We start from the raw sequence: 24,736 nt of genomic DNA, 5'->3' as shown, positions 1-24,736 counted from the left end.
TGCATATCTTGGATCAGCAATTATTTTATTCAAGTTGAACGTTTTATCACCTAGTGTAGAAAGTGATTTTCGATTATGTTAACCAGTATTGTGTATTTACAAAAAATAGAATAGGCTTGGGGCTGGTTTTATGTTCAGTTCTTTTCGTGAAATGGAGAAAGTACTCTTAAATTATATTAATAGATTTATATGTATACATGAAAACTTTCTTCAGGATCAGATGAATATAAACTGTCTGATATATTTTAACAAAAACGACAATCAAACCTTTCGCAACCTTGATAGACATGCAGCGTCGTTTTAGAAAGGTCAAAGAATGATCGCAATAATGAGACTTGTAATGATAATGTTTAATGTAACAATACCCACGATTGCTTAAAGAAAAATCTGCATTTTATCTCGTGTGCATACAAATCTATTATTACCGTTGCTAATCCGTGGATTAGTAGTGCTGCAAATAGTGCCATTGTGAAATATCCTGCACATAACAAGACTGCTGCTGCTGGCAAGGCCACCAAGGACTCCAGAATCCATAATAATTCAAAAGCAAAGGCTATCAAATACGCGATCTGGAACAAAGAGACACTTAATTTGTTAGTGTTGCATGAGTAAATAGTATTTTCAGAAAAGTTTTGGCAAGAGAACCTTTCAAAGAAGATAGATACTAAAACCAATCTAAATAACTTAGCAAGAAGCGTCGTTTTATTGTAAAGTGTCGGTTAAAATTAAGTCTTTGATTAAAATAGATCTTATGCATAATAAAATTTTACAATTTGTCTAATCAACTGGACTTGTGTTATTCTGCTTTAGAGACGAGGGAATCACTTTAGAAATTTACTACTGCTAAACATTTAATAAGAAGAAATTTATTTTATTTTCACACACGTATTTAGATTGGATCTCAAAATTTATGGAAAATTTTCAGATTCACAATTCTTAAATAAAATTTGTTGTTAAAATTATCGTTTTTTGTCTGAAACAGACATTAATTTTTAAGTTACACATGCACCATTTAAAATAGCAGGTGATTCTAAAAAAAAAGACAAAGACAATACTTAAAGTTAACTTGCAGTTTATAACGAATGTTATAGTTCTGAGTCTTTTCAGAGTGAACACTCCACTTTCAGAATGGAATTTCACCTTGATTGCAGGTCATTTATCTTTTTATTACATTATTCGGTATTGTCTACTGTTATGTTATCAAAAGGAATACACTGTTTTGTACTCGTGCTATCATGACCTTCCTCATTTTATTACTTCCCCAGCATACGGTAGAAAAGTGTGGTAATTGGGTCATTCTGACAAATTTCTAATTTCATATTTTCTCGACATTTCACAGTCAGTACAATACGAAAATGTCGGTCTCCCGTTTCCGTCGGTTTATCGTCTGACGTCATAGCGATTTTATTAAATAGATAATCTCTCTAATAACTGAGCTAATGACTGCGAAAAATAATACATAATCATAACTTGTCTGTTCATCCCCATCAAAAATTTGATAACGTCATCGTAAAATTTTGAGCCTATTTTTTGAATATCTCAAAGTCATTTTCTTTCAAAATCCTGCCAGTCCGGTTTATCGCGATTTGATACAATTTGATAATGTTAATCACTATTAAAAGCAATACAGTGTAAATAAATATTTCAATAAAAAATTATTTATAAAACTGTTTGCATAAAACTAGCCATGACTTTGACAGTGTGAATTACGGAAGTATTTTATGCGCTTGAGTGATTTTCTCAAATAGGTACGAGTACATTTAAGTTTTTTTTTAATTTGTTACGTATATTCTAAACTTATTGTATGCAAATTTAAAGACAATAGTTTTGAATTTCTCATTAAATCCTCTTTACCATAGTCAACCACAATCCACTTTGTAAAGAGACTAAAGAAGGGTATGTATTGTATTGCGTTATTCGTTATTTATTAAAGCTAGACCAAAAAATCGTGAAAAATATATAAAATATACTAAATTTATTAAACTTTTTTTTCCATGATTAAATATAGCGCTCTTTGACAGTTCATATTAAAATAGAATTTCAATTTCTGAAAATCTCGTGAAGGTGTCGACATTTTTTCTCAAAGGATTCCAAACATTACACATTTTATTAAGAGTTAGTAAGCCTGACAGTACAAATACAAAAAAAAAAAAAAAAATAAATCGTATAATAAAAAGTCAAAGAGAAGTTATTTATTTATATTCTTTCATTACTAATATTATCATTATTTGTAATATTTAGTAACACAAAGTTAACATAACGATTTACATTTTTTATGTAATTTTGGGTGAACTTTAAAGTGATTGTAGTCCATAGTAAAATGCTGCAAAAATTTAATACTTCCATAAAATAACGGTCCCAATTTTTAAGTTTGTGTTTAAAAGTATAAAGCTAACTTTATACTTTTTTTAAGGATGCTAAAGATTTAAATTAGGCAATAAATCAACCTGTTCGAGTACAATTTATGATCATTAGATTGAATGAAAAGTCACCTTATAAAAAGAAATACATTTTAAATACAAAATCCTTTACAAATTAAAAGTTCATAATAAATTCCCTTCACTTTTTGACACAAGTGGAGGCGATTAATCAATTGATGAATAAATTGAAAGCTAATTTTCTATATTTTTTTTAACTGCACTCGTAAGTACCATACAAGTTTGAATAAAATTTAAATAGAAGGTACCACATCAGCTCAAAACAAAAAAAAAACGATAATATTCAAAATGGAAAAGGCTTCCAAATAACATGAGACTTAACACTCCTTGCCATTAAAGATTTTTAATCAAAAAGATTTTTATCGTCAAGTTGAAATTTATAGTAAAAATTGTCTAGTATCATTAACCATTTTTAAGCAGTTGGCGGGTTTAAAATTTTATGCAAAAATACGCGTTCTTATAAAAATTTGTTCGATGGTTTTTTAAATGTAAGAGGATTTTCTTTTCCTTTATAAGTGTCTTTTTATTATTAATTAATAATTTAATTAAGCGCATATAATGATAAAATAAAGGTTATTACCTCAACTTACGATCATTAATAGTGAAAGTCACGAAGATAACTTATTTTGTGTGTCTTATTTGGATTCCGATACACTTTCACCGTCAACCAAATGTCGCTGGATATACACCTTGTAGATTTAATTCGTAGAGAAGTTGTAGATAGTTAATTAAGTAGTAGTGACGTTACGTACTCTGTGGAAATTCTAATTAAGAACTGAAGAAGTATAAATGAATCTGCAAAATCTCAAACACCAAGAAGTGTTTGTTCTTTTCAGAACAAGAGCTATATGAAATATTAAAAAAATTAAATTTGATATTCGTCTTTAATTAAATATTACAAAGAATATTCTAAATTGCACGGGATTAACACAGTATCACTTTTTCTAAAGTCATCAATAACGATCATATTCGCAGTATTTTTATTTATCTTAGAAAGCTGTAGAAATTTATCAAAGAAATCGACCAGATGATTTGTTAAATTAATCAAATTATTTGCTTATAGTTCCAGATCATTTCTACTTTCATCATAATTTATAGAGGTAACAAAAAAAGAACCAGGTGGATAAAAATATCTGACGCTATGCTATTTAAAACAATTTTTTTTCAAGAATGTGTCCCCATATCGTACTACCTTTTACGTCTGCGGTGTGCTGTTGATTCATAAGACAGTAATGTAACTGTTATGTCTAGTCCGACATGAATTCTTAATTAATCTAATGTTAAAAATATATGTATTTGTGTTATGCGCTTGAAATCTATTTAGTTAAAAATGGAGATAAGTGTAAATAAAAATCTAATTAAATAAAATCGAGTGTGTGGTTCCACTCTGAGTTGGCAGCGTATAAAGCGATGCATTTTATATGAGAGAATTCGTGGAGATGTCAGATTAAAAGCAGGTTTTCTGTTCGATACATAAGTTTAGCAATTTCTTAAAAAAATGTTATTCCTGCTAAAATTCTATTTTTGTGTATTAAAATTTGTGTGACCAACAATTTGATGATGATGGATTATGAATAATTTTTGCTTCTCGAGCGTAAGCTAAGGAAGTATTGTAATCGGGTGTTTTAACAGACCGAAGGTTGTCGAATTTTATGTGTACGTTAGGAATAACGTGTAGATGGTAAAACGCTAATCATCCCCATGAACAATGTGATGACGTCCCTTCAAAATGTTTCTGGTATGTAGTATTTAATTCTATAAAATAACATATTCTTGCACTTGTGGTTTATGAATCCGCTTTGAGGCATTCACATTGTATAGCAACTTTTTGTACTAATATAAGCGGAGCTCGAACAAAGTTATTCAGTAGATCATGTACTCAACAAAGTCATTTTTTTTGTATTAATGTCTGTAAATTCCTTTTGAAAAAAATATTTCTTTGTTACTTGTACGAGACTGTATTGAAATTTGCAGACAGCGAGATCTCTTTATTACTGAAGTCGACTAACGGCAGAGCTGTAGATTATAGTCTACAATTATTTTTGGAAGCATGAAACATTTGGCAACAATCTTAATAATAAAAAAAGCTGGTTCGCTGAAAATTGTAAAACATGTTTTGCGTTTTATTGGAATCAGTACCGTTTATTTATGTCTCGTTAAAAAAACTAAGACAAAAAACCTCAAACAGATGCTGAAACAAAAAAAAAAAAACACACAGACTGTGATAAATTGTATGTATAAACTGCATGTATCGAGTTCTTCAGAACACCGATGCATTTTTAACATCAATATGATTACAAAAAAATCTAACGTGAAGTGTATTGCTAAATATAATGGGTTTTATGCGGTCATTTTAAGCTAGAATAATGTAAGTACCTATATAGAAGCAGTTTTTACAACTCCCTACTATACGTACCTATTTTTTATCCACAGTATATTAAAAAAAACCATGCATGTCCTTGTTATTATTAACAACCAGTAGTCGACTGGTTAAAAATATTTTTTATTGTTGTATTTATTGCTCCATAAAGCATATGCTGACAATAAGTGAAAGCCCTGTTATTTCTGGTGAACAACAGATTTTATTCTTGTTACAGAAGTACATATTTCATAGTTTAACGAGTACAACAAAACTGAAGTTTTTTTATTCTGATGATCTACACTGTTTGAAAAGTGTATAGTTTAATATATCGATACACGTACACCCTGGTCATAAATTAAGTGAAGAGATTAATGACCACTTGACACTGATAATTTTGCTGTGAATTTTTAGGCGTTTATTTTATTTCTTACTTGCTAGTTTGCGAGAGATAATTTCTCAATGTCTGAAACGATTTCACCTATGTTTTTGTTCGTTTTTTCGGAACAAATTAAACTATTTATAGTTTTTGACTAAGTATTACCAAAACTGGTGCCAATTGCTTCATTTTTGACAATGTATGCAACAGCTGGTGGTTATTCATTTACAAAAAGTGTAATATTTACCTCTAAGCGTGTTATTACATGCTAGGATAATTTTCAATGCATTTTAGTAGTTTTAGTTTTCATGGTCATGGTTGCCGTAATTAGTTTATAAATAGAAAGTATCTATTGTTTAACATTGCTGCTCAAATTAATTTATTTTTTCATTTTAGAGCATAATCTTGACAGTTTCCGAGAATGAAAAATTATTCTGCTCATTATTGTAGTAAGAACTACACATAAATCATTTTAGTTTTTGTAAGTAATTAGGAATTTGTGGGTTTTTGAAAGCATCAGTCTACCAATGAACTACCTATTGTACATATTAAGATTTAGTAAAGAGATATCTAGTTATGTATAATGAATTTTGTTTTCCCACGAATAGACGGAAATCTTTGGTAACCACTTAACTACAACAAATTCATTTACATTTTACGCCCCACTTGTTAAATAAACTCTTTCGTCTGTTCATTTTTGTTTCTAAGTTTCTTGGATAAATGGAATTGCGGCTATTATGAATAAAAAAGTCGTAGCGCTGCCACGCAATAACGCCTACGGTCCTCTACCAGTTGAACCTTGAAAATATTAACCGCCGATTTTACCTTGTTTCAGGATATTACGGTGAAAGTAAATTTGTTTTGAAATAAAGATGGAACAATAGGTATTTTTTAAGATGTCATCGTTATTCGCTAAACTTTTGAGGAGAATAATAGGTGAGTTTGAAGACTACGACGTAATGACAGTAGTTTTGTTAGGTCACAATTTACATAATATTATGTGTGAAGGATTTTCCCACTTTTTCATCTTAAAATTTGTTTAGTTATTTTACAAATAATTAATTTTATTGCATATACATTTTTATCTATGTTTACATAACATAATTGCTGCGATTTCGGTTTGACGCTTGTTTCAAGATTTTGTTGTTGTCTGTATTACTGAAGAATGTTAATAATATATTCTTCACTTGACAAATAAAAACGGTACAAACGCCTAGTTTAAAGAAGCTCCATTACTTCGGATCAAAATAACGTACCACATTAATTCTGGGAAACTTTTCGGTTTTCTTCTTTGTACTTTAACCTGATATTATTTTTTGTATACTCAATAGAACATATAGTTAGATACTCTGAACTACTATCTGTTGCATTTATTCCCAAGAATGTTAACCGCTACTTCCGAAAGTAGACTTCTCGGCCCTCAAGTTAAGAAGAGGTGATTGTGTACAAGTTGAGTGTAGGTTATTTTACAAATTCACTTATTTTATAAATAACTAAAATTTTAAACAATATGGATATTGTAATTCTCAAACTTCTTCAATATCAGCGTTCAGCTATTTTACTTTTCGAACCGAAGCAAGGGAAATTCTGTAATAGGGTCTATATGGAAAATGGCTAATTTCATGTTTACTCAACATCGAAAAAGTAGGTCTTCCGTTTCTATCTGTCCGTCGAATCTTGTGTTAGCTATTTTAGTAGACTGATAATCTCCGAAACTATTGGACTTATTGTTGTGACTTGTTTTAAGAATATCATGTCAAAATTTTACTAAACACCATAGTTTTTTAAAACCACAGCCAAAAACTATCATTCCTGAGTTTTTAGACCTCCGACTAAGAATTTATGTTTTAAAATGTAAAAGTAAAACTCACTTTCCAATGCAATAACTGCAAATCAATAAAAATGATCAGAACATCATATTACTGCGTGGGTTGCATTTACGTTGATTTCACTGATGAAAGACAGACACTGCAGTATTCTGCAATCTCTATAGTTTATTGTGTCAAATGATGATTGATTCCAATACTCTTCCTATTCCTTAATGTGTAAGAATAAATTAAAAATTATTATCTGTTTTCATGATCAGTTTAAGTTCATTCTATATTTTATTTAATTAATTTAATTTCATGCGCATATCTAATAATTAACAAGCGAGATATTGCGCTACTAAATAAAATCTGAGACACCCGTCACATAAATATATATGAAACAGTTAATTAAAAGTCTAAATACTCTAAATTAATGTCATGTACACAATTTCTGCAAATATATTTAATAGGTTCACAAGAAGTTTTAATTAATTTCAAAATTATTTTAATGACTAATGTTTCTTTCAATTAATAAGAAATAAATGGATTTTAATTGTCGGCATAGTTACGTATTTTCGATGGTGTAATATAGAGCGAATTATTCCATAATGTAATTATTTAAAGTATAACATGACATTGGATATATAGGTAACACTTTTACAGCCATTTTCCTAGAAAGTCGTGTTACACTTGTACTTATTTTTTCCGACTGATTTATACTACGGTACTTGTAGTTGTAGTGATCTAACATTACAATGCGATCAAAAACGACCATAAATAGCCATTAAATGATTTAAATAACGCATGTGTTGATTGAACTAAATTGATTTTTAATGTATTAATACTCGACATGTACTAGTATCTACCTATTTCAAGAAAACCATGACTATTTTTTTTTAAGTTACATGTTTTATTAGTCCAAATGTTTTTTCAATATTCTGAACTCAGTGAGTATTTAAAAATATAAAAAAGTAAATATAAATAATACTTATTTAAATTCTATAGACATTACGAAATTACATGTTAAAAGTAACTTTTTTAATTTTCGAATTTTTGGAAACTGATATAGTATATTTTCATATATTTAATTTTAAGTAGGTACTCTGTGGATATTATATCAGGAGCAATAAAGACAATTTCTGCTAAAAAGATGTTACATACACTTGGGAAAATGTAAGTACATGACGTATGCCAGAAGCGTAATCCTCAATAAAGTTTCGCTTTTTTTGGACGTTATTTTTCTATCATTTTGAAAATTTTGTTATAGTATCCCTTATTGTCACTTTGATGTTTGCAGTTTAAAAGATGTATGACGTTGTATCCCGTCAGTATACCCGAAATGTCAAAAATGACAAAACTAAAAAAAATAAGGCTGCAAGACTTTAAGGTGTTTTACATTTTGTAACAGTGGAATGACATGACAAGTAATTAAAAAAAAACTATAGCGGAAACAGTCCTTAAAATGGTATCACTGGCAGTGATATTTTTTTCAAAGTGAACAGACGGTATCCATGGTTTGCTTGCTGTCTATGTGGACTTGACCTTAAAAGGTGAAGAGCGATGAAATGTCTAAAAAATGTCATTAACCAGTTATATCAGTTTAAACACTGCTTTCATGCTCTGCTGCAGTTTTTCTTGTGATAGCACAAATTTTGGTAGTACATAGTTCATAAAAGTAAGTCAACTATGTGTGTTATAACTTATTTTGTATTTAAGTTTACGCTAGTTTTACGAGTGCATGTAATTTTTTTTTCTCCATTTATGGCCAGTTAAGAGCATGTTTTTCTTCATATATCGACAGGGGGATTCAATATTAGTATCTTTTTTCAATTTAAACAAAATAGGATTTATACATATAGCAAAATTTTCGAATAAATACGGTTGATAATTTTGCTATATAAATTGACTAAGTATTTAGTAAGAAGAATTACATCAGTTTAGATGTATACACTTAGTGTAATAGAAACGGCTACATTGTGTTATCAAAATTTCAAGAAAATAAGATAAGCCGCAACTTAAACAATTTTTTAATACATCATGTATAAACAATTCAGAACATTTCACATGAGATGGACTTTGCATAATTTAGGGATGACGTTATGAAGTGTTTGGGGGGAATGAACAGATAATAATTCTGATTAGCGATTTAACATTGACGATCACCTTAAAGATTGTGCAAATTCAAGAGCAACGGCTATTTTACCTTCTAACATAAATTATTGGAAGATGTTGTAAAATTTTATTAATTTTTTTTTATAAAAAAATACAGCTAAAAATAAGACTGAACTAATAAACCATGGATAAAGAAGTATTTAGCAAGAGTTTGGAGTGACGACGTCATCCAGTTTTTGGTAGGGATGAACAGATCAATTTTCGTTAGCGTTTTACCATCTACATGATGTTCTTAAAATACATATATTTCACAACAATCTATCCAGTATTTCGGAGATTACGCCTTGTACTTACGCGGCTAAGAACTGTTATAAATTCATTTGGATCAATATAACGAAAATCAGTTTTTGAAGAACGAAGGATATAGAAGTCAATTTGATATAGGTACATTTTTGCTTGTAGATTTTACAATTGCCATTGAGATGAATGTTTAAACCAGAATGAAATGGGGGGAATTCATCCTGATGATGTGGATTCCCCGATTTGTATTTTGCCAAGTAATTGTTTGTTTTATTTTTTGTCCGTTAAATTTTCACACGGATAACAATAGTAAATTCCGAGTAATCAACAGGAATGGAAGCTATAATAATATTGTAATGATGAATTTAAAGATCCGACCCATGCTATGTTATGAAGAAAAGTTAAAAAAAACTAGAAAAATCAAATTTTTTTGTAGCTTTTTTGTTTGCAAGAAACCACTCAAATTAAAAAACTATATATGGTCACCAAACTTAAAATTTAGCAACTCTTTTTTGAGTGGGCGTTGATTGAGAAAATACAAAGAATTTACCAGGAGGTATACAGCAAAAAATCCAGAGGCTATGGCTAGACTGCAACAGAAACACGATTCCACAAGAGCCATTTCTGGTAACTTAACACTACATTTTAAGATTTTGCACGATATTTATCACATGTTTGATGTAGCACGTATTTTTACACTTTCACTATTCATGTAATTTCAAATAACAATTATTTAATATTTTTCCCAATGTAGTAACACTTTCACATACACACTAGTTAAGAGTAATATTACGATTTAGCGTAAGTTTTCCCGAATTACACTCACGTCATTGTTGTGGAAGTTTTCTTTAAAATGTCTTTTAACCTTCAGTACCACTGGTTCCTACCATGGGTGAGGTAAGAATGAATGAGTAATCCAGCACTGGATTATTCGCAAGCACATTTGAATATTTTGTTCACGTGCGTATTTACTTTCTCTTAAGGTAATCTCCCACTAAAGTGTTTAGATTATGGTTTTATCTCCCGTAGATATGCAACCCATTATACACCAGAAATATGTAGAAATATTTACCAGGTTACATGTACTCGAAATTTTTAGTTGTTCGGTACAAACGTTTTATGGAATTAAATGGAATACATTGTGGGTAATGTGTTTCTTTTGAGGTAGCAATTTGAATATCAAACGTATCTGCTAGACGAAGGTAATGCCGGAACACTACGTGTAGCCGGCTTCTACCATTTACAATATTTTAAACATAATTTTGTGATTTCATCTCACTGCCGCGAGCCTTGTAGTTGATTAATGAAGACATCACCTGACAATAGTTTTACATGGCTCTGATCTAATCTGGTTGGAGCTTGGTTGTTATCACCAAACTGATCAAAAAAAGAAAAAACTGATGCGTTTTTTCTGGATTTTTTTTGTAAATGACTAGTTTGTGTCGGAACTTTTCGACTGTCATCACAGAGGAATAAGGATTAATTGATGTTGTAATAACAGCAGTTTATTAAATTACAAAAAAAGCTGCCATTAAATAATTGGACAAGGCATGTCCAACCCTATTAAATTGAGTATGTGTGTTTTGAATTTACTGAAGGTTTTTTCCAAGCAACATGAAATCAATAGCAAGGTTAAGGTAAAGTGTAAATTGTTACATGATTTTTCTAGGAGTTAAAAAAAAGATTTTAATGAACACTCAAGGAAACATATTTTTCATGTGGTATATTTGCTGATTCTAGATGTTGAACGATGTAGGTATAACATAAAAAATGTTTCTAATATGGCTACATTCTGAACATCTCAATGGTGCTCAGCTGCTTCTTTACGACGAATTTCAGCCCATTTTGCAACATTTTCAGGTGAGTTTGCTACCAAAAGAAATAATTTATTATAAAAATATAGAATACCATGTATTTTCATACCTAATTTGCTTATGGAATTGAAGATTGGTATACATAAAACAATAGCAATTGGGTAGTATCTCCAGATCCAGTTGTTCTTGACATAAAACTTAAAAGGGAACTGTGCAACTTTTGCAGTAAATGTGTACGGAAATTTCATCGGTCTTGAAATTTTTTCAACTTTATCAGCCATGATTGTAGTTCACCTAAAATAAAATGGGTATTTTAACAATTACACTGACAATATATTAAAAAGAGGAAAGAGTATATTTGCTAAATGCAGTTTTACTTAATACCGTTGTGGTTTATGTAATCACTAATGTTTGGAACGATTTACTTCTCACAAGTGTTAATATACCTAAACCAGTTTCGCATGAAATTATTAAACTTAACATAGGGCTTGCAGTGTAAAAATCTGGTTATATAATATCAATTTTACCTGAATTTCCAGCCGACTGCTCTAAATGTAGGTGTCCGTGGACGTCAAATGATCACCGCTGTCAAGTGTCAATGTCAAAAGTCATAACTGTCATCGAATGTATGTGTCACTAACGGTGCTGCCAATAGAGAAAATTAACTCACCTAATTCCTGCAAAAGAGATCGCTGTTGATCATAATGTGATCGCTGATAATGGTTAGTTCATAAATTTTAAATCAATAATGGGATGCAAGCATTAATTCCAAAAAAACTAACCTTGAAAGTAATAACATTACTCTGACATTACCGTCCTAAAATCACTATTGCCAACACAATAAAAATATAGGAGAAGGCCGCGAAAACCAGAGACTTTAAATGTGTACGAGGTTGGTAGAATATTAAATTAGTATTGTTTAAAACAATTTCAGTTCACTTTGTCGTACAGGATAAATTACGGAATTATAATAAAATTACCTTACGCTTGGCAAGTAAAAAGTAGGTAAATTCGTTATAGTATAGTACTACATTGCTACCTAGGAGGCCATGACCAAGTGCCATAACGTGACAATTGTGAATTTGTGTCGAATTTCATAAAATTTGTTTTTCTTCTAATTCCGTAATTATTTTATTTTGTACGATAAAATGAAAAGAAATTGATTTATAAAATACTAGTTTAATATTGTGCCAAATTTCACTTGGAAAACCCTGATAGAAAATTTATTAACACGACTCAAAATATTTAGCACGAAAATCCTTATGGCCATAGTCAAAAAAATGCACTGTATATTTTAATTTCTATGCATTTCTAAAATTTAGTTCTTCATTTTTTTTTTTTGTTTTCTATTTGATTGATTTATTTTACATTGTAAATATATACAGCGTGTTATTGAAAGGTACGTACAAAATAAAATCGGTAATTGGTCTCGAAATATGAGTGCTAAAAGTAAAAAAAAGTTCAGGTAAAAGTGTTCTCCTTTTAGAGATAAAAATTATTAAAATTTTTTCCCAAATTCGTTGTACGCCTCTGACAAAAAAATCATCTTTCGTATCTATAGCAATATTTTGTCTTGACAAAAGTTTTATTGTTACAGTTGCTAGGATTTACTAAAATAAATCAATTTTTTGATGGTTAATTGATAACACAAAATAAGCTTTTTAGACTTCTTAGACTTCGTGAATAACTGTCAATTTTGTTGTACGTACCTTTCAATAACATCCTGTATAATGACGTTTACTTTTTTGTCTCGTTGGCATTGCAATTAAATACAAAAAATCAGCATCACATATTCTTGCCACAACATTCTCGGATGAAAAGAATTTTAATTTTGATGGTCCGAATGGTTTCACCTCTATTGGAGAAGTTTAAGAGAAGAACTCCTCTGAATGGAATTTTGCTGGAGGAGCATTTTCTAGAGGAGTACTTACTCTTGTATTTTCTTCCACAAAAATTAATAGTGGAGAATATGTTGCTATTTTAAATCATCACTTACTACCATTTTTCGCGAGATGGGAGAATAGTTATTTCAGCAAGACAGTGCGAAAATTCGCACAAGTTGGGCAACACTAGGATGGTTAAGGAGTGTGAGTTGTAAGGTGGCCAGCCAGCCGGATCACCAGACGTAAACCCTATTGAAAATCTTTGGGGTATTCTAATACGGAAAGTTATGGTGTTAAAAGCGTGGTTAATTAGGAGTATAAATTCTAAATGTGATTAACAGAAATATTTAACGAGAACTTACAAATTCTCAATAATAAGCCTCGAGGTTTTCTTGTGCTGCATGTTTCTAGAATCGTAGTAGTTACAGATCTATTATACTAACACCAGTTGGTACTATGTTAATACGGTATATACTTTCATACTGTGTATAAAATACTTCTTCTTGCTTTCTGAGATCTTTTTGTCAAAATACTACAGTGACGTACTAGTCAGTTCGGACGACTCTTCAGGAAGTGTCAGTGATTTCATTTCAAGCAGGCCCAATTTTCTTCATTTAGATAGAAGGGTAAACTAAAATAGACACAATGAACTAAATAGTGAATGCAAACAAATTAGTATTCGTAGGAAAATAAACAGTAATAAGTACCTCTAAATCATGTTGGCTGTTAAAGTCTTTTAGAACTGACCATATCCTTTCTCAAGTCTGTCACAAACGCGGCCTGAAATCTGGATGAAAAATGAATTTAACAAGAACAACAATGCTGGTGTCAAATATTTGCGTCGGTAAGCACATCTGTTACAATTTTTATGGCTATTCAAATGGAAAAACATACGTTGAACAATACCTAACATAAGAAAAGAAAGCACTCATTTTAGTACAAAATTTCAAAGCGAGTAAATCGAAAGCTAAAATGAAGATGAGTATTATACACTTTAAACGTAATTAGACGTGTTGTCAATTTGACAAAGACGGTCGTTGATACAGAAGTAAACTTGATTAATATTTTAGAATTGTACGTAGGTACCCTCTCAGGCACTTTACTAAAGTTATAAAGAAGACTAAAATACGAGTCAAAATACTTGCTAATCAGTAATGCTATGCTACATTTTTTTGTCATTTTGTATCCCAATGAAACTATACACGGTTGTAATAAAGAGATTTACTTTTTGTACCAGTATTTAGGTACAGTTTATTCCGTAATTAGAATGAAGCTCGCTAGCTTAGTTGGTTGAAATATTACAAAGTCATGTAATTTAGTTATTAAGTTGATTTCGTTAACGATCTAATTATCTGCTATTAGACCAAATCAGTGACGTTGATTATTTTAATTTTTAAATGTTTGCGAAATGATCATGTGAGCTAAGATTTATAGTCAACAATAAAAATAATTGATAAACAAATGGTGATATGATAAACTATAGAATCCGTATAAATTCTGGTTGCAACTGACTTTCATAATTTCTTGTTTATAACTTTTAGATTTTGTAATAACGCAAATACCTACGTAGTAATTTTAGTAAAACCACGTCTATGTATTTTACTTTTAGACCGACCACCAAAGAAAGTATTCTACATAATAGGATAATTTTGAGAAATGTTTAATTTAATGTTTTATTAGATTTTAGTAAAATACGAGTATGAAAATGCGGATTTCGCATTTCTGTACAGAAATTGTCTATTTTTGTCTCAGATATGTGGACCTATAATACCTGAAAAATAAAAGACTCCTTTACCTGTGGCTTAATTCACTCAACTTTACCCATCAAAAAAATTAAGTTGGAGAAAACACGTTTGCACTTTTTTCTCAGATTCTATTCAAGTCTGAAATTTGGTAGTATTCTACATTTAAAAAAAGGTATTAGACCCTTTTGACATCTGAATAATCCCATATCGATGAAAAACATACCGGTAATAATTTGTAAAATTTACAGGTAAGTATGGCCATATTTTGTTGTACAAAATGCTATCTGTAAAGTTAAGGGAACAGATTTCATTGTTTCGTCGAGAGTATATTAAATACGAAATTGTTTGTAATCCGCTTTCTTCATTATTGATAGTTATAATCTGACAATAAACAAAAGTGTTGTGGTTAATATTTATGCTTGAGTGAAATCAGTCAATATTGTAGGACGAATTGGAAAACATTGATAGATAATAATTTGTGCCTAACATAACAACTAGCAGTTTTCTTCCATTCATATGGATATGTAGAAAAAAAAACATAAAAAAAATAACTAAAAAAAATATTACACTTAACACTCGCAAAAATATTACTAAAAAGTGACCAATCTTCAACATTTTAAAATTTTACGGGTCACTGGATGTAAGAATCTTAAAAAAAATGTATTGTAAATTGTATGTATGTAAACCAATATATCTGTCCAAACTAAAAAATTAATGGCGCACCATAAAATTTTATTAAGATACTTTCACTTAAAACATAGATACGTCAAAGTGCCCCTTTACCTATTTTTTGATAATCCATCCCTATTTTTGTGGTCGTATTTAAATTTTAAACGTTATTTTGCAGAAACCAAGTATTTTTATGTGTTAAATTGGTGTCACACATATTTGTACATAAACGTTATTTTATAAATTATATATAGGTATAAATTTATGTCTAAACAAACAGCAAAGTGTGGTATCATTTCCAGTACTCCAATTATAACACTGGTAAAAAAATCAGACATGAAATTATTTCAGTTTGGTAAACTACCCAAATCTAGGTATAAATTTATCTTTTTGACATTTTAAATCTTTTAGTGTCAAGAAAGTTCTGTATCTGCTGACCTCGCGGAAATTTGTGTTAGTTGTTTTAACAAATATTTGTTTACATATGATCCAAAATATATCTTATATTTTTCTTTATCAGTTCTAACTCAATCAAAAAACTGAACTTGAACTATCACCGAGTAAATCTTAAACAAAAATAAAAATATCTTAGCTATATCCATAAACAGTGTTTTCGAAAATTATTATCTATATTATTTTTTATTATTCAGTTTTATTTAAAGTCGTTGAAAATAATTTCGAAAAAAGTGCTAGGTAGGTTCATTACCAAATTATAATTTTTTAATAATCGTTTACCTCAACATGTACTATATTACATCACACAACTTTAACTGCGTCACGATAACTTTTAACCTTTAACTTATTTATCTTCAACGTTAAAAAATAAAATCTTGTTCATTCTAAATCGTTCGTCACTTCTAGGGTACTTTGTCAGGATGTCGGCAACAGAGGTCCGCGGACAGGTTTTGTCTGGAACAGCAGTAGCTAAGTAATTTATTTTCCATTTTTCAAAATATGTACATAATCCTTATAATCGCTATTTACCAATTTTCAGACGAATTACTGAACAACTCACCAAAGATGTAGAAAGACTGAAATCTCGTGTCCCAGATTTTGTACCTGGTTTAGCTATAGTACAAGTAGGCGGACGTGAGGATTCAAATGTTTATATCAGACAAAAAATTATAAAAGCAGCTGCAATTGGTATCAAAACACACCATATTCAGTTTCCTAGAGAAGTCACTGAAGCTGAGGTTTGTTTGAAAATAAGTTTTTTTAATTAATCATGTTCATCTTGTCATCTTCACTGTTGCTCTTTTTATTCCGTACACATTTCTTTATTAATGTACCTATTGTTTTAGCTAGTTACTCAGTTAGAATATCTCAATGATGATCCCCGCATACATGGAATTATTGTACAAATGCCTCTTGACAGCGTTAATGATATAGACGCTCGTCTCATCACAGATATAGTTTCACCTGACAAAGATGTTGACGGGTAAGTGTTACTGTCTGAGAAAGTATTTTTGTAATTTTTTAAAATCTAGGTTAAATACAATTAATGAAGGAAGAGCAGCTATTGGTGATTTGCATTCTTTTATTCCTTGTACTCCAAAGGGTATTATGGAGTTGATTAAGGGTACCGGAATTAAAACTGAAGGTGCAGAAGCAGTTGTGGTAGGTCGAAGCAAAATAGTGGGAACTCCCATTGGTGAGCTTTTGAAATGGGCCCATGCAACTGTTACCATATGTCATTCAAAGACCCGTAATTTGGAAGAAACGGTAAATATATATTTAAAAGTCTTTAGGATTATTTAATTATGACTGTAATAATGGATAAGTTTTGATAAACTGTTAAGACATCGATTGTATTTATCAAGACGCGGTTACACAACTGAACTATTTATTCAAAGTAATTTATCATAAACAAACATATTAATAGACAACAGTTTATCGTTAGAATAAACACAATCAAAACAAATTAAACCGAACAAAGGACGGATCCCGATTTTCTAAGAAGTCTGATTCTTATCTTAACTTTTATAGTGCAGAAGAGCAGATATCTTGGTGGTTGCTGTAGGAAAACCAGAAATTGTGAAAGGGAGTTGGATTAAGCCAGGTGCTGTTGTCATCGACTGTGGTATAAACGCTATCCCAGGTAAGAATTTTTATATTAAGAAAACATTTTTTATCAAGGGTTCACAAAAAAATCACAATGGAAAGATAAATAGAGACACGCGTTTTCTGGTGGTAACGATTAAATTAAATTTTAATATACAGAGTGCTTATAAAAATTCTAAAATATTAAAATTTTCTAAAATTGATGTTTCTTTGATTTTTATTCTCTTTTTTATGTTGGTGGTCTTTTAAAGAAGTGGAAAAGTCACAGAAATTAATAAACTATTCAATTTAGATATAGACTATACTGAACAAAAAAGATAGGGAATAAGAAGCATAGTAAGATTCACTAGTAAAATACAGGGTGTTGTATTGAAAAAAAACTGAATTAAAATTTTTCAAAAAATTGGGATAATGTGGCAACGTCTCATCGTAAATTCAAAAAAGTTGCAAATCTAAGAAGAGGCCATTCAGATTATGTAAAAATGTGTAGGGTGTTCCTTTAAAAGTATTTTCGGCTGTAGAGGGTGTTGTTCATTTATTTAACTCTTCTGTCTTTTTTATATATTTGTTTAGATTTAATCTAAACAAAATTATTTAATCACTTCGCCGATAACATTTTGTCTGGTGTCAGCCATCAGTACCATGCAAAAATAGTTAACACTTCGCATAAAATTTTCCGGCTTATTCATTAAATAATTAAAGTAATGTTGTATTAACGATTATAGTATACCATATTACAACATTCTGAAATTTATGTAACCATGTAGTAACAATAATATGTCATCTATGATACTGAACATACAAAATTCAGTCTAGATTAATTTTTTAAATGCCGAAAAATGTTTATATGTGCTTTAAATCATAATATTTTTTTACTTCAACTGTTTTCCAGTTCTCAGTTTATTTTACATGCATTTGACACGTTAATGTTGATAATTTTTTGGGTGAACAAATAAAAAATAAATCTTCGTATGACCTTCACTAAATACGTACAAATTGTTTAAGTCAAAGTGTTAATGGAGAAAATTCGAATTCAATTCTTAGCGTTCAGTTGTCAGTTGTAATCACGCATTCACGTCGGTAACATACGTACAAGTTCACCAGCCAAAATGTCTTCAGAAGGTAATAAGGATGAAGGTAAGTTTAACATTTTTGGAGTTCTAAAAATGTTTTAATTTATTTCTTTATTGCCATTGGAATAATAATAATAGGAACGACTTTTGAATGATCATAAATAGTGTCTTAATGTTTTAAAAATTATGGTAATTCTAGTTATAACGCATTCTAAATGATATTAATTAGTATTTAAGTAGTTGTATTTTTAATTTTTAGTTTATGTATTCGACAAAATTATGCAGAGGTCAATAATTTGGAATTTTTCTACGTACAAAAACATAAATGTAGAATATTTAATTTGCATGAAAAGTCGGTATGTTGCAATATAATAGCTTAATAGCTATCAGTTACATGCAATGTAATTATCATAACTGCGTATTATCCACGTCATAATCTTTACTGTCTTTTTTGCATGAAATAAATAAGCACAATATTCAGATTCAAGTTTCAAGAATTTTATCCGTATTTGCTGTAAGAATAATATAAATGTGTGAATAATTCTTATTATTATCTTCGATTAAGTGATTATTATTAAAAATTATAAAATAACTACATCGTTGGTCGCTGGGATTATATCTCTGCTGATCTTTCCGCAAACGGAATCGGGTGTATATTTATCAATGAATGATTCGAGACCTTTGTGATATATATTTTGTTCGCCAAAATGCTTTAAAATATTTCTGAAGTTTAAAGAAAAATTAATAAAATGAATGGTCACTTTTGCAAAGTAAAATAGCGATTTTACGCAAAGTTATTAATTTTGGCGTCTTTTTCGCATTAATCCTTCTTAATTCATCGTTTTATTGTTTACCGGCGTCCTTTTTTTATTTATATTCAGTTTCGATTTTTGTAAGTCTAACTTTTTTGATAAATACATACAATAAGTATTTTAAGTATTTATATGCAGGTAGTACATTTTCGATATTGATAAGTATACATTAGAATTTAAGTTTAAGATAGTATAAGTCAGATCGCGTTTCTCTGGATAAAATTTTAGGTTCTGCGTTATGTTACATTGTTTATTGCTGATTTACAACCCACTAATCTAAACAGTACACAATAATAAAGGAAATGTCAATTGACCGCTACCACCTTCTTTTTTTTTAATATTAAAATATAATAATTAATGTGAAATGTTACAACATCGAAAAAGAAAAATATAAAATCTAAATGAAGCTTAAAACTAACTAATTTAGGCATTTGAGCAGAAGAGGTAAACTGAAACACTGCTATTTAAAATTATTTTTTTAGATATTAAATTAGACACCGAGTAGTATTGAAAAAATAAAAATATTGTAGTTAACACACTTCAAAATATATTTCAAAAGAAAAAGTTGATGTCATTTCTGTAAAAACAAAAGTAAAATAATGCTAAATTGATAATCCATACGTTTCAGGTTTATACTTTTTCAAATTATTTAGATAATACAGTGGAACAGATAAACAAAACATATATTTTGTATGTACCGAATAACCACATAATAATAATAATAATAATAATAATAATAATGATAACAATAATTTTTCATCGTTACTCGTTCAAAATACGGTACTCGAAAAATATTAATACCTAAGAAAATCGTGTGCATTTCCACAAAAATACCTTATTATTTTTGGGATGTCGTGTTAATAATGATAATTATTTTAAAACGTAAAAGGTTTTATTGTAGGTTTAATTTTATGTGTTGCAAAAACCAGTGTAAACAAATTGTGCAAATATTTTGCACTTATTGATACTTGTCCTCTAATTAGGAAGTCACTGTTTGTCGTTAATGTGCATATTTACTTAAAACAAAAGTTGCACACTAATGGAATATTTCGTGTGTAATTGTTAACACTGATTAAAAATTCAGTTAGTTTAGTTTCTTTTTCTTTCTAATTGCTTTTTGGCTCCCAAGTAACTTATACTGTTGTTTCATTTTTCTTCTTAATTAATTTTAACTCTAATGAGGTATTATCATGATTAGGAATAAATGCAACATCATTTATTAAATAATAAAAAAAAATGTTTTAAGCAAAATTTTTCACACATTTTGACTGGTTTAAAGTATTTTAAGTTTTTATTCATGAACGTAAGCTACGGAAGTATTGTAATTGAGTCTATCGGACGATTCGTACTTTTATGTTTTCTCGACGTTTCATCACCACTAGAATTCGAAAACATAGATCTCTCATTTCCGTCTGCCGTCTGTCTACGTTTGTGTCTATTTTTGTTAGATAGATAATCTGCTGAACTACCGGGCCGATTGTTTTCAAAGTTTATATGAATATTAAGAATATAATGTAGGTGATAAAACGCTAACCAAAATTTATCTGATCATCCCCATCAATGATGATATGACGTCATCTACAACTTTTAAATAGAAAATGTTGTTTAAATTTTATAAAACAATATACTCTTCCATTTGTAATTTATCAATCTGTATCGAGTGTTAATAATAATAATTTTTCATTAGAAAAACCTACATTTTCTTCTTTTTTTTAATTCAAATTTTTTAGAAGCTGGACACTTAATTTGGAACAGAGAGTATTTAATATAATAATTTTTTGAGCTTCCATAAACTTTGCAGAGGCGATGCTTCATAGTTTTCTCCAGGATATTTGCTTTGGCTTCTAAGTGCGACACTGGTCATGAAATAATTATTGCTTTAATTAGTTCAGAATGACGCTTGTTTATCAGAGTGCCCTAAAGAATTTTTACAAATGACTTGTACACATTTTTTTCGAACAGCGAAATTTTAATGTTCTTCAGTGGGTAGTATATGAAGCATCATTTTCTTTTTGGGTAAAATATTTCTCAACTAAATAATGTCTTTTAGAGTTCTTGTTTTTATGAGTATGTTATGAAGTAGACATGTAACTAGAGGTAAGGACTGGAACTTTTATTTGATATGAAAACATATTTCAAAAACACATACAATGCAAGAGTGGTATGGTTATGGATAATGCGACAAATTACTAAGTATACACAAAATAAAGTTGAGAACTTTATTGTATCAGAAGTCTAACGATTTGCTAAAAATTTCGAAAAATACTGGATTAAGTATTTACTCAATAGAGTTAATATGAACAGAACCGAAATCATATACTCGTCATGAGAACATTAATTCAAAATTACTGAGATAATGCTTTCGCTTTTATAACGAAAGGAATGACACAAATTTCATAAACAAATTGGAAAGAAGATGCGTGGCATTTTTTTCATTATATATTTTTACAAAAAAGATTCGTGTTCTATGGCAACTGACTCGTTTAGGTAACATGGGTGAATAAATTTTAAGAATTTTTCCATTATTTATGAAGTTCTATAATAATTTTTACGTTTGACGTTAGTAATTGGGTTAAATTGTTTCAAATACCTATACCTACAGTTCAATACAAATATTATAAATAAATAACAATAAAGTATAAACAGAAAGTAGAAACAAATAACAACAAAAGTTAGCTGATAACGACAAAAGTTGACGAAATATGTCGAAATAATGGGGGCGAAATATGCCTTCCATTACGAAAAATTCACTAACAGAAGCCTTTTGTTCTAGATGCTACGAAAAAAAATAAGCAAAGACTAGTCGGTGATGTTCACTATGAATCAGCTAGCAAAGTGGCGTCGTATATTACACCAGTTCCAGGTGGTGTTGGGCCGATGACTGTTGCCATGTTAATGAAGAATACTGTTCAAAGTGCTCATAAAACAGTCAACAAATTAGTAGAGGCAAGATGGGATTTGCGGATTCTTCATTTGAAACTTAAGAAGCCCGTTCCAAGGTAATGCTGAATGTAGTTACTAGAATTATTAGTATGAAAACTGAGCTCATTTTAGGGACATCGATATCGCTCATGCTCATGAGCCTATAAATATTCAACACATAGCAGAAGAAATAGGAATATACCCTAGTGAACTCATTCCATATGGAGCCAAAAAGGGCAAGGTATCGTTATCTATTTTAGATAGATTACAGGAACGAAAAGATGCTAAATACATTATAGTTGTGGGGTAATTATTTAGCTTTATCGGAAAGTATTTATTTCATCTTATTTCTTTAGAATAACTCCCACACCTCTAGGGGAAGGAAAAACTACTACGTCAGTAGGTTTGGGCCAAGCTCTTGCAGCCCACAAAGGAGTGAATGCTCTTGTTACTTTGCGACAGCCTTCCTTAGGTCCTATGTTTGGTGTGAAAGGTAGTAACTTGTGAATTACATATTAAAATAAATACAATATGGAGTAATCTAGGTGGTGCAGCTGGTGGGGGTTACGCCCAAGTTATCCCTATGGAAGAATTTAACATACATCTGACAGGAGATTTGCACGCAATTACTGTTGCTAATAATCTAGTAGCAGCACAGTTGGATGCAAGAATCTATCATGAAGCTACTCAAAAGGACGATGCTTTATACAATCGTCTTGTACCTGAAATTAAAGGAACAAGGAAGTTTTCCGATATTCAACTGAGAAGACTTAAGAAACTTGGAATAACTAAAACCAACCCTAACGAACTAACAGCGGAGGAAAAAACTCGTTTTGCTAGATTAGATATAGATCCAAAAAGTGTGACCCTGAAGCGAGGTTTGTTACAATTGAAACATGTACCCATGTATTATTACTATAATTTTTTGTAGTATTGGATATTAGCGACCGATACCTTCGTAAAATCACAATAGGGCAATCGCCTACAGAAAAAAATTTGACTCGCGAAACGGGCTTCCAAATAACTGTGGCAAGTGAAATAATGGCTATATTAGCGCTAGCCACAGACTTGAAGAACTTTAGAGAACGCATTGCTTCAATGGTTGTAGCTTTTAACAAAAAGGGGGAACCTGTAACTGTTGATGACCTAGGAGTCACAGGAGCTGTAATGATCATTCTTAAAGAAACTATGTATCCCACTTTAATGCAAACCTTGGAAGGATCTCCCGTTTTAGTTCACGCCGGACCATTTGCTAATATCGCTCATGGATGTTCTTCAATCTTAGCTGATAAAGTAGGCTTGAAATTAGCAGGAGAGCAGGGCTATGTGATTACTGAAGGAGGATTTGGGTCTGATATAGGGATGGAAAAGTTGCTAAACATTAAAACTCGTGTATCTGGACATGTTCCCAACTGTATTGTTCTGGTATGTTCCGTTAGAGCACTAAAGATGCATGGAGGTGGTCCCCCGGTAACTCCTGGACAACCGCTCGCGTCAGCTTACACACAAGAAAATCTGGAACTATTGCAAAAGGGTCTTCCAAACTTAATAAAACACATCAGCAATGGAAAGAAGTTTGGTTTACCGGTTGTTGTTTGTGTTAACACATTTGAGTATGATTTTGTATCACTTTTGCAACTATAACAAGTGATAATTTTATATTCTAGGACCGACACCGAAGCTGAGCTTAAGTTAGTACAGAGCAAGGCTAAAGAAAATGGAGCATTTGATGCTGTCGTTGGTAACCACTGGGCAGAAGGAGGGGCTGGGGCAGTAAAATTGGCAGACGCAGTTATCGCGGCTTGTGAACAAAAGAGCAATTTCAAATTTTTATATGAGCTCGATAAAACATTAGAAGAAAAAATCAAAATTATCGCAACGGAAATGTATGGCGCTGGAAGTATTACTTACACTCCTGAAGCAGCAGCAAAATTGAAAACGTACCAAGAAAGGGGCTTCGGGAAATTACCTATTTGCATGGCGAAAACTTCTGCGTCTCTTACGGGAGATCCCGCAGTCAAAGGAGCGCCTACTGGATTTGAACTAAAAATTAATGACGTCACTTTATCTGCTGGAGCTGGATTCGTTGTACCTATTATAGGAGAGGTAAAGCGATATATCAGTAACGTTTTGTAGATTATGTTATAATTTCGACTATTTTTAGATTTCAGTAATGCCAGGTTTGCCAACCAGACCAAATTTCTTCGACATGGACGTAAATATTGAAACTGGCGTCATAGAAGGATTGTTCTGATTTCTTTATAGGGAATCAACAACTTAAATCATTCATTTAGAGGTTGAAATTATTGTAATATGTAGTATATCAAAGATAACAATAAAATATATACCTCTTTAGAACAA

The 24,736-nt window shown here is 30.5% G+C and overlaps 3 protein-coding genes across 5 annotated transcripts in view; 1 reads left to right on the top strand and 2 right to left on the bottom strand.

Annotated features, from left to right (window-relative positions):
- LOC135134755 (uncharacterized) overlaps nucleotides 1-10,345 on the bottom strand; it is an 11,746-nt gene extending 1,401 nt beyond the window's left edge. The window contains exons 1-2 of the mRNA XM_064063582.1: nucleotides 9,947-10,345; nucleotides 426-569 (exon numbers count right to left, since the gene is read on the bottom strand). Of these exons, the coding sequence (XP_063919652.1) occupies nucleotides 426-569; nucleotides 9,947-10,018 (216 nt within the window). The 5' untranslated portion in view covers nucleotides 10,019-10,345. The remainder of the gene's footprint in view (nucleotides 1-425; nucleotides 570-9,946) is intronic.
- Nucleotides 4,125-24,736, top strand: LOC135134751 (C-1-tetrahydrofolate synthase, cytoplasmic). 3 transcript variants are annotated; one of them, XM_064063567.1, is made up of 13 exons: nucleotides 4,125-4,176; nucleotides 16,369-16,435; nucleotides 16,502-16,700; nucleotides 16,809-16,945; nucleotides 16,995-17,229; nucleotides 17,494-17,605; nucleotides 22,227-22,452; nucleotides 22,508-22,681; nucleotides 22,732-22,868; nucleotides 22,921-23,253; nucleotides 23,307-23,988; nucleotides 24,043-24,481; nucleotides 24,540-24,736. In XM_064063567.1, the coding sequence occupies exons 1-13, from the start codon at nucleotides 4,140-4,142 to the stop codon at nucleotides 24,627-24,629; spliced, it is 2,868 nt and encodes a 955-aa protein (XP_063919637.1). In that variant the 5' UTR covers nucleotides 4,125-4,139; the 3' UTR covers nucleotides 24,630-24,736. The 3 variants fall into 3 exon arrangements, with proteins under 3 accessions (XP_063919637.1, XP_063919636.1, XP_063919638.1); XM_064063566.1 differs by lacking the exon at nucleotides 4,125-4,176 and adding an exon at nucleotides 13,898-13,937; XM_064063568.1 differs by lacking the exon at nucleotides 4,125-4,176 and adding an exon at nucleotides 16,171-16,200.
- Roh (reduction of Rh1) lies at nucleotides 11,105-11,844 on the bottom strand. The gene is made up of 3 exons (XM_064062743.1): nucleotides 11,738-11,844; nucleotides 11,320-11,504; nucleotides 11,105-11,265 (listed from the first exon to the last, which is right to left on the bottom strand). The coding sequence occupies exons 2-3, from the start codon at nucleotides 11,489-11,491 to the stop codon at nucleotides 11,198-11,200; spliced, it is 240 nt and encodes a 79-aa protein (XP_063918813.1). The 5' UTR covers nucleotides 11,492-11,504; nucleotides 11,738-11,844; the 3' UTR covers nucleotides 11,105-11,197.

This window comes from Zophobas morio, unplaced genomic scaffold (assembly GCF_036711695.1).
Source record: "Zophobas morio isolate AGI-343-1 ecotype UQ-CSIRO unplaced genomic scaffold, CSIRO_AGI_Zmor_V1 ptg000023l, whole genome shotgun sequence".
Classification (NCBI taxonomy): Eukaryota; Metazoa; Arthropoda; class Insecta; order Coleoptera; family Tenebrionidae; genus Zophobas; species Zophobas morio.
Note: the sequence above shows the minus strand (reverse complement) of the source record. Positions and strands in the feature narration are given on the sequence as shown.